Raw genomic sequence first — 10,734 nt, 5'->3', positions numbered from 1 at the left:
CCTTGATGACGATCCTATATGTATTAAATGGCCCTCTTCGGACCTGCACGTCTAGTGCCCAATTTCATCGAGCTGCTTAAACAGAAAAAATACTGCTTAAAAAATCCCTGCTTAGCAATAATTAAGAGGATACCAGTCACAACTTGTACATGTGACAGGGTATTTTGGGTGGTAACCTTATTCTAGTTAGCATAATTTTGATGTGCTGAGCTTATTATTGTGCTTTTAAAAGCAGCTCTATGAGTTTGGGCCCAGATGATATATGGTGACCACACAGGAGGACAAAGGACTTTAAAGGAACACGTTGCCTTGGATTGGCCACGTTGGTCTTCGAGAAGCGTTTGTAACCGTTTGTTATAAAATGCACATGATTAGAAAGATATTTTAAAAGTAGAATATAATAATCCACACAAATTTTCCTCAAAGTTGCGTGATTTTCCTTTAACTTTGCGAACTAACACGGTCGGCCATTTATGGGAGTCAAAAATTTGACAACCATAAATGGCCGACCGTGTTAGTCAAGGAGGTAAAAGGAAAACCACACAATTTCGAGTGATACTTGTGTGGATCAATACATTCTACTTTTAAATCATCTTTCTAATCATACGCATTTTTAACAAACGGTTTCAAACGCTTTTCAAAGACCAACTCGACCGATCCAAGACAGCGTGTTCCTTTAAGGCTATACACTTGGTTACATTTTAGAGCAGAGAGGGCAGCCCCACCATTTCAGTGATGCAGTGCTGGAGTCCCGGCCTGCTCTCAAATCTGTTTTGCGGTGGACTTGGATTTAGACAGGCCTGAAATTACACAGAGGCCACTGAGGCGAGCGAGGGCCTCTGTTTTCCTGGTCTTGGCCTTAGTGCCAAAGTTTGGCACAACAGACTTTTCGATGGAAGCGCCTTTGGAAAATGAAAATGCCTTGCCCTGTCAAACTCACTTGACTAAGTTGACTAGGGCTTGGACATGATACGTACTGTCTGGACCTGGACCAGGCTTAAGGTTGAGTCCCACTGCAGCGATAACGAAAACGATCATGACGCAAAGAGAACGCATTCCATTGGTTGAATGAGCTTGTGCGTATTCTGCGTGGAGCAATTCAACAATGGAATGCATTCTCTTAGCGTCGTGATCGTTATCGTTGTCGCTGCAGTGGGACTCGGCCTTTAGGCTTGAACCTGTTCTTGGACAGGAACTTGTTCTTGGACTGGAATTGTTCTTGGACTTGAACTTGGTACATGTATGTCTGGACTAGGACTCTGACTGTGGAAATGTGGACCCAGGACTTGGGACTTTGAAGGAAGTCTTCCAATTTGGGCTTCTCTGGACTTCTGCTGAGAAGGACTCAACCTCAACACTGCACTCAACTGGTTGATCCGTGGCAGAGTGGACCAAGTCTGTTACATAACGGTTTGTAACAAGCTGTTATACATCCACCATGAAGCTCAGCCCTCAAGTAGCAACAGACTCCTCGTAAAGCCTAATCCATTGTAATCCAACAGATTATCTCCTGAATTTCATCTGTTGAATCTAGTGTATATCCTTCCTCAGCTATCATCACACGCTGCTATTTCCTTCGCAAAGCTCAACACACTCTCCTTATCCTGGCGTTGCCTCAGTGACTCGGCCAGGTAACGCTTCCTGCGATTGATCTTATAGATCCTGATTCTCTCTGCCTCTTGGGTCGGGTCCGAGCAAACATTGTCCCATCTCAGGCTCTCGTTTATCTTCTCTGCAACCTCGCTGGCGTTGGACTCAAACGAGGACTGCGAGGCCTTGGTTTTGATGGATTCAGAGCTTGATTTTTGCTGGTTGTCAGTGTTACTAGTTCTCCCGCGAAGGCCTATCACAGGTGCCGAGGTGGAGCCGTTGTTGGTGACATTCGTCTGGCTGTTTTTGGCACTTGATTTCACAGTTCTTTGTTCTGCGGAGAGGTTGGAATGCTTCTTGGCTTGGCGTTTAGCTGTATTCGAAATGAGAGGGGGTGTAAAAGGAAGTCAGTACTCAACAAGGCAGACTAAGAGCTTTAACCAGTCTTACATGTACATGATCAGGGCTCCAAGTTTGGATGAAAAATCCACAAGACTGCACGGCTTGTAGCTCAAAACTGTTACTGGACAAGAGAAATTGTTACAAGACCGGAATCAAAAAAAAAAGAGAAATGATAATTGTATGGTTTGAGGGGTACAATGAAACGTGCCTTGAAAATACCCCAATGAAAGTTTCACAACACTTTGATTGTTGTGAAAAGTTCTTCAATTTTGTAAATAATCCTAGGAACTTTACAAAACGCATCAATGTAATGACTGAAGTACCCACAGCTCAATGACCTGTGAATTTGCTCTGTAAGCAGTCATGGCAATCTCCATCGATGATTGGAAAGCACTTTAAAAACAGGACAATATCTCGCAGCATCACATTACAATGAGCAACAAGGCACACCATAAGAATACCCCGTAGAAATTGCTGGATGTGCTCTATAACCATGATGTTTTTATCTTTCAGTAGGCCTACATGTATGTTGTGGATAACAAAATCAAGATAGCACATTTTCTTTCAAGCACATTTTCTTGTCTTTCAAACAGGAATGTTGTCCTACATGTCATGGCTTTATAAGTCTTTACAGACTGAGAAAAATGTTGCCTTCATATAAAACCTGAAATCATAATAATTGATTCCACAAAAAGATAATATAACATTCCAATCAATGCATACCACCTTAGTGGAAGTCCCAACAGTTTGGGTGTTGATTTAAAACCATAAAATGATGTCGGATTTTGTTGCAGTGTGGAAGTGTCCAAGTAAATCCCTCAATGGAGTTATGCAACAGTTTAGCGCAGTATTCTAAATTTTTGCAGTCATGTGTCAGGTTGATATTATAACACACCTCTTGTTTTGTCTGTATTCTGGTTGGCTGAAACACAGTCACGTGGGATGAACTAATATAGTCTAGTGATCGCAACCGAGCGAGCACTAGTCTTTGAAAAAAGTGCCCGGTTAGAGCGCCCTCTCTTGACTTGAACCGTGAACAACAACTACAAAACTTCTTTTCTTTTCCAGATTTCTGTTCTTTTTTTCACATTTAAGACCGAGCTGTGTTATAAAACACATATTGACTGGCATAATTCGGTAACTAGCGTACGTCTTTTCCCCCTCGGGCCTGTGAGTAACCAGAAGAGGGGCCTATTTCCCTCGGCCTTCAGCCTTGGGAAATAGGTCGCTCTTTTGGTCACTCAAAGTCCCTCGGGGGAATAGATGTACACTAGTTATCTCATTGCCAGTCAGTATGTGTATACTAGGGTAGCTTGAGTACAAGTATTAGGGTGGCCAAATAGAACTTGAGTATGAATACTTGGTAACTGAGTACGTGTGTCGAATAGTACTCGAGTATGAATACTTGGTTCACTGAGTGCGAGTGTCAAATAGTACTCGAGTATGAATACTTAGTTCACTGAGTACGAGTTTCAGAGTACTGAGCATTCTGACATCCTTCAGTCAGGTATCGAGTATTGTTGAGTACTAGGGTAGCTGAGTAGTACTTGAGTACAAGTACTAGGGTGTCTGAGTACATGTAGTATGAATACTAGGTTCACTGAGTACTGAGTATTCTGACATCCTTCACTCAGGTATCGAGTATTGTTGAGTACTATGTTAGCTGAGTAGTACTTGTTAAGTGACAAGGTTGACTGAGTAGTACTTTAAGAGTACAAGTGCTAGGGTCTCTGAGTGCGAGTACTTCATAAAAGAAAATACTACAAAGGTATTCAAACAGTTATTGTTTCTTATACTAATTTCAAGACAACTATGAGTGCTCATTAGGACAACTATCTTTAAAACATGAATACATTACAACTTCAATTCTACCTTTTCTACAAGCTTTCACGTATTCCTTGCATAAATTATGCATGTAGGAAAGTGGAAAGTATAAAGTGGTTTTTTACCATGAGCACAAAATATCAGAGTCTGAGTATTGCGTACGAGACTTTTGAGTACAGATTATTTTTCAGTCGAGTATCGAGTCTGGTGGCCGGATAAGAGCACCGAACTCAAGCTCTGGTACTTCTGTTCAGCAGAGTGTGGGTTCGAATCCCGGTCGTGAAACTTGTGTCCCTAAGCAAGGACTATAATTGCTTCTCTCCACCCAGGGGTAAATTGGTATGTGAGGGCAGAGATGAATCTTGTGATTGATTTAGCTGAGTAGCGCGTGCACTACTCAGCAAAATTAATCACAAGAACCACATTATTTCGTTGCACAGGCTGTATACCGGTACTCCCCAGGGAGCTGAGATGGTTTGAGGAATGAATTAAGGCCCAGTGACCAGGGGTAATAATATTGGAAGTGCTTTGAGATGCCCTTTGGGTGTGAAAAGCTGGTTATTACTTAGTCTTATGGACTTTGAGTAAGAGTGTTTTGTGAGCAAGTTTGAGTACCATCAAAACGGTACTTTAGTAGTACTTGAGTAATCAAGTAAAAGTACTAAAATCACTGAGTATCATTGTGCCTAGTAAGTATCCTACGTTTTGTACCTACTGACTAATCCTTCATGTTCCTTTAAAAGACAAATCTAGAAAGCAACAACCATCAATCCAATTGAATGACAGGGCAATCATTCTGTATAGTCTACAAGTCGTCACCCGGGGAATGAGTGCAATCAAACAGAAAACAAAACTACCTACACTGTCTGGGAGAGGGGTCAGGTCGTACCCTCTCTGGTACCACCCTAGGGGAGATGTGTTCTAGCTTCGGCAGGTGGAAAGGCTTGGCTGCTCCTGTGCCAGCAGACCTCCTTTGCCTCCTCGATGAACGTGAAACTATGCTGGTCATAGTGGCAACTACTCAATAATAAAAAATACGCCACACACACAAAAACTCATGGTATGACTCTCATGCTTTGTAGGTAGAAACCTGAGATACAAATTCCCACTGTGTGATTACACACGCGAATGATTTCCCTTGTATAGCAGAGCAGAATGCTAACAAGTTGCTACTCAAAAATCACCAGTTGCTGCTCAATGTTAGCATTCTCTGTGCACAAAGTCTGTTCCGTAAAAAATATTTTGCTATGCAAAAGTGCTGGATGACATCTTTCCCTGTGATTACACGGTAATGATATTTGTGTTCAACACACTGTTCTTCCAGTACAAATATTATCCTGTTGAGTGTCAATATTTAAGTAGCACTTGAGAGAATGGCAGCATCGTTGACAGAAAACCTAACAATTGTTTCTCAACTGTGCACTTTCTGCTGTTGGCGACACTAAACTCCATGATTTCCACTCCAGCCCTGGATGAAATTGCACTTTCAACTCCCTTCAGTAACAGTTAAACTTTTCACCTTGATCTCTTTGTTGCTGACATCCATTGCTGTCAGTATTTTTCCTCCAAACGAAAACAAAATTAAATTTCAACGGTGAAGCAAACAAATTCCTTGTTCAGACGAAGCATCTTGACCCACTAACCTCCGATACAAAGTCTGATTTTTGTTAAAGAGGGGTGTACCATCACCCATCGTAATAGAGTCCAGCTGTCATGCAATCATTCAAACTCCAAAACCATATCTTGGTAATCTGGTTTTATCACTAAGCGTGTTAATGTTCAACACATTAGCATTTCAAGAGCAAACATCGATAATTGTAATCATCATAGATTGAAATGGTCCGCTGTGTTTCTACTTTCTGTGATCTGAAACAATCATATGTCCCCTACTACGGACTGCAAATTAATCAGTTTAAAATAATTGTTCAACATAATTATAAGTGAAGTGTCACCAGAAAAGAGGTCAATCTCTCTCTTGTTTTCCTCGTTAGCTTTACTTTTTATGACAGACTTTCTGCAGATGCGGTTCTCTGTTCGTGACTGGCGGTAACACTGTATCCAACTGACAAATTAATCGTCTCAAACTACATTGTACATCCAGAAAGAAAATTTTGCCAAAAGATCTTCAGTTTTTCCAATCCAGAGATGAGTGACGTCCTTGCTCCGCAGATGACCACTTCATAGTTCAATTGCTGTGGTCTTTCCTTGACCTCAATGGTGGGACTTATACATGTACTTGTCTAGTGGTTTAAGGTAAGTCTTGCCTACAGCCACTTGAGAATGATTGCTTCAGAAAGTTTGCTGAAGTGCTGAACCACTGTGTGAATAAAGCATCCCCCAACACAACAAGCTCTTGAAGACAGGCCTCACTCCATTCATAGTTTTACAACTTGAGTCCAACAACTTCTTCACCATCCACAGGTACTCACAATGACAGCACTTGCTCCTTAAGATTCCCCTTGAAAACTTTTACCTTTACAGCGTCTTTTACCTTTCCACTAACTAACTTTCAGTGCCCAGGGGCAGGCAAAACAGGTAACCTGCCAGAGATTGCTTCCTGTGCAAAGATTCGCCACAGGGCACCAATCGACCAATTTGTGAACTCCAAAACCGTCAATACCTCCCCACGATTGTCTGAAGAAAGTGGCTGGCAAACAAAAGCTAACGGTATCGTTTATGGCAGCCACAGAGAGGGGAGGGATTCATTGACCAAAGTGTTATGCAACTTCAATTTAAGCTGATTATAAACCTACTGTGCTATGGTTTCCCAGGGAGATGAGGGGGGGGGGGGTCATTCAAAGTGTACTGAGCGCCCTGAAAGGCACAATGCTATCGATCCTTCGTACACTTGTACAAGAGCAAAGTGTGAAATATTTAATGACCGAATGGTCATTATAACATTTACCCGCGCAGTCTGTGCCTTTCGGAGGCGATCGATATTATACCAAGAGCTAAAGCAAGCATGATAAAGTACATGTTCATGCATCACATGTGTGCACAGCAAAAAGTAAAAACAAATTCAGACTTCAGCACTTAGAAAGTTTATTGCTGACACACGAATCAATCTACTGTGTGTAAAAAAAAATTAATTTGTTTTATCAAGAGTTTTTGCCGATTTTTTGAAAATAAATAGCCTTGATTGTTGAGGTTCAATTGTTAAAACATAGTCGCCGATATCACAATACAAATCAGGAAAAGAGATATCTGTATCCATTATCCAATATTCATAGACTTGCCCAGTCCCTCCGGGTCAGTCGATGTTGCACCCTCTATTGGGCTTTTTTTCTTTTTTTTTAAGGAAACATTTCTGTTGAATGACAAAATTAAATCCAATCATGGGGCACATGGCTGGCTTCCCAGTCAACTTACCGCAACGGTGATGTAAAACTAACTAAGTAACAGGCCAAAAGAGAAGTCGTGGACAACTTTCGCACAGCCATGGTAACTTAACAGGGCCGTAAAAAGGCTTAATTTACAGAAATTAGCGAGACCAATCAAGACCAGAGTACATTGTGCAAATAGGTGGCAATGGAATCGTTAATTGAGATTGAGACTAAAAATACACAAATTTAATGAGATGTAGAAGAAACCAGACAATCACTAGTACTGTCCTTGAATAAGTAGGATTACACAGAATACATTAAATACTACTCTGAACTCAGTACTCTGATGTGAGATAGGTGTGAGGATTACTGAAGGACTAGGATTAAGGGCAGCAGCCTGTTCATCCTTGTCCTATGAGAGCAGATAATCCCTTTAGCTTGATAACAGTTTGCAAACTTCCTAATCTGATCTTAGTTGAGAGCAAAAAAACACACAACACACTTCTTAATTGTCAATCATTGTTAAGATTACAAGAATTAAGATAAATAATTTAAAGATCAAGTTGATTATCTTAAAACCTTTCAAGGTAAACAGTGATTTCTGAAAACAGTATGGTGTGTAAATGATGTCCAATGTTCTTGTTTGAAATTATCCGAAAAATATTGCAAAACACTTACAAATTGTTCAGTGCTTTTGAGTAATGTAATTTTTATCAATGTCATAAGCCTATAAAATGAGAAAAAAACAATCATACATACAAACTTCGACATAAATTCAAAGAACTTGCAAATTCAGGCATTGCATGTTTTATCCATTATTATAAAGCTCTGGAATCTAGCAGTATACAAAGAGAAAAATGTTTTGGAAATCAGGAAACTATATACAATAGCCCCCTGAAGAAAATATAGAGGACGCTTTCAAGTTATTCAGGGCGTTACAAAATATTGAGTTTGGACCAAGTAAGTGCTGGTGCCTAGCATCTTCTAAAATCGTCATTGGTTTGTGGATGCATCAAATTTGAGTCGGGTAAACCAAAACAATCTTGGTCATGAATTCTGGACATTGTGCAATCCTCATGCGCTCAACTGGGAACATTAATCTTTAAGAGGGCAAAGACAATTTCATTTTTAAAAAGGGCACTTCCATTGGAAATCATTCAAATCTACATGGTAAAAAAATGGCTGGAACGTGTTACTGTGTTAGTTCTTACTTAGTAAAAAGAAAACCACGCAATTTCGAGGCAAATTTGTGTGGATCATTACAAGTATTCTACTTTTAAAACGTCTTTCTAACCATGCATTTTATAACAAACGGTTACAAACACTTTTCAAAGACCAACTCGACCGATCCAAGGCAACGTGTTCCTTTAACATCACCCAAAATAGCTTTGTCCATCATGATCACAAACCCTGTTCAACAGTGAGTACTGAGCAGTACAACGGTTACAAATTATCACAGGATTAAAATCATTCCATTTCCATTATGACCGCAATCAGTCACTCCAAGCAACAATTTAATTAGAACATTATGCTACTTACTGTTCAGGCCCACTGCACACTTTGTCGCTCATTGCCATGACAACAAATATGAAGTATTGTACTCTAGACGTAACGAGTCAGATCCACATGCACCATTTAAAAGAGACTTGATGGTTTGGTTGTGGTGAGCTAAATGATCAACAGCCCTGAAATGACACGCAGGCTGGACGCAGAGGCTATGGCTTCGTTGCCTTGGTGCCCCTCAAAAGTATCCCAAAGATGAAATTCCAACCTTCCTTTATTTCTAGAACTATGAGGTTCATTCCGCTATCTTTGCCATGTGGAGACAATATTAGCGGAACGAACCTCATAGTTCCAGGAGTAAACCTTTCTGAGGTGTCCGACTCCGAGTGAGGTAGTGGAAAAGCAGCATTTGACACCGTAAATAGTGGCAGTATCTCAAGGCAGTGAAATAATTTCTCAAATAGAAACCCACGTTTTTACACCCAAGACTTTCCCCATTGTCACTTACCGCAGCGCTTTGTCAAGAGCACTCTACTCAAAAATTTGCGCACTCTCTTTGGTGGAATTTTATGAAACATTTAGCTAAAAAAACATCGGCTGCGTCGTGATGCTCATTATACGCAAGCGAGACGAGTAGTCTTTGGGTCAATGTGGTATTCTTTGCTCACACTGCCATCACAGCAGAACGTGAATCAGCAACAAGTACTAAGTAGCACAGACAGAGTAAAACTACACACTTAAAAAGCCAAAATTTTGCGCTCTCGATGCGAGGGTCAAACAACTTGTCTGGGGGACAACTCAACAGTCTTACTTTCAACTCAACAAGCTGCCAGCTCAACAAGCCACCATTGACGCATCAGTGAGACAACTCAACGGAGTGCCAAGACAAGTTGACAGGTGAATGATCTACTGTATGTGCGCCTACTGACATCACTTTAGCATGTTTAGTCTGATCAAAAGTCAACTTGTCTAATGTATACGCTTGGAGCCTGTAACACCTGTCGAGTTGTCTGACCGATCAAGTTGTCAGACACGTCGACCCTTTTTCTCTAATATTTTAAAATACCCAACTTCTACTACTCCTCATTGGACAGAGTGAAAATGGCCTTACGTCCTCACTTAAGGATTCTGTCGAGTAGGCCCTATCAACGTAAACATAAACGGGTAAAACAAATTTATATTAATTTTTAATAAATATTGAATATTATAACTATAAAAATTCAAGATTTAACCAATCCCTATTAGCGTATTTATTCACCTATTTTACATTTTTTTTAAAAATGAATTCATTATTATTAATGAATGAATGATTCGTAATCGTATGATATGAATGCTGCTACAGTGCTAGGCCTATATAATAATAATAACAAATTAGATGACATTTATTATTAATTTAATAATTTATAATTATATAACTATAAGGGGCCATTTAATGATTAATATTATAACATATAAATCAAAAGAAAATGAGAATGCATTATTTTGAAAACATTTGAGCATCCGGTAATGCTTACCAAAATCGAGGGCACTGTCCGAGTTCGTTTCGTCGGGGCTCGAGGACTTGAACCCCGGCATGAGAAGTTTACCAGGCACCCGCTTACGTTCAACTTCTCGGTCTTTATGTTTGGCCTTTCTTCGTTTCTTCAACGGCTTCTTCTGCTTTTCTCCGGATAGTTTCCTTCCTGAAGAGTGCTTCTCGTCCATATTGAGTTCATACACTTGGTTTCGAAATGAATGACAGTGGATGTAAGGATGGGAAAATAGATAAATCAACAGCATAAAACTGTCAAAGTTTGTAGACTTTGAAACTATAGAGATTCCGTTAAGTGATGTGAATTGTGACCTCATTTGACCTTTGAACGGAAGCGGCCGATGAACTGCTGACCCAGGGAGGTAGAGTCTCTCATCACACGCTAAAAATATAATCCACTTTTCTCTTGAAAAAATAATTTTAGTTCCATTTTAAACAACTCTTTGTAATAAAATTATCTAGTGAAACTGTTCTTGTCCAGTAACACAGTATGCAAAAATTAAAACACCATTAAACTTATTGGTTTCTCTCTTGCGGATGAATATTGTTCCCTTATTTAAC

General features: G+C 40.1%; 1 protein-coding gene across 1 annotated transcript; it reads right to left on the bottom strand.

The window, feature by feature from the left end:
• Window positions 1-611: 611 nt before the first annotated feature.
• LOC117290621 (protein LIAT1-like) lies at window positions 612-10,458 on the bottom strand. Its single transcript, XM_033772086.1, has 2 exons — window positions 10,157-10,458; window positions 612-1,963 (listed from the first exon to the last, which is right to left on the bottom strand). Exons 1-2 carry the CDS (start codon window positions 10,419-10,421, stop codon window positions 1,548-1,550), a joined length of 681 nt encoding a protein of 226 aa, XP_033627977.1. The 5' UTR covers window positions 10,422-10,458; the 3' UTR covers window positions 612-1,547.
• Window positions 10,459-10,734: the final 276 nt, after the last annotated feature.

This window comes from Asterias rubens, chromosome 5, assembly GCF_902459465.1.
Source record: "Asterias rubens chromosome 5, eAstRub1.3, whole genome shotgun sequence".
In the NCBI taxonomy this organism is placed as follows: domain Eukaryota; kingdom Metazoa; phylum Echinodermata; class Asteroidea; order Forcipulatida; family Asteriidae; genus Asterias; species Asterias rubens.
Note: the sequence above shows the minus strand (reverse complement) of the source record. Positions and strands in the feature narration are given on the sequence as shown.

Excerpts from the sequence above, each read along its gene's own strand:
- LOC117290621 (XM_033772086.1), bottom strand. The coding sequence starts at position 10,421 with ATGCTGTTGATTTATCTATTTTCCCATCCTTACATCCACTGTCATTCA. Across the intron at positions 1,964-10,156 it reads GGACAGTGCCCTCGATTTTG|CTAAACGCCAAGCCAAGAAG; the intron begins GTAAGCATTACC and ends TTTCGAATACAG.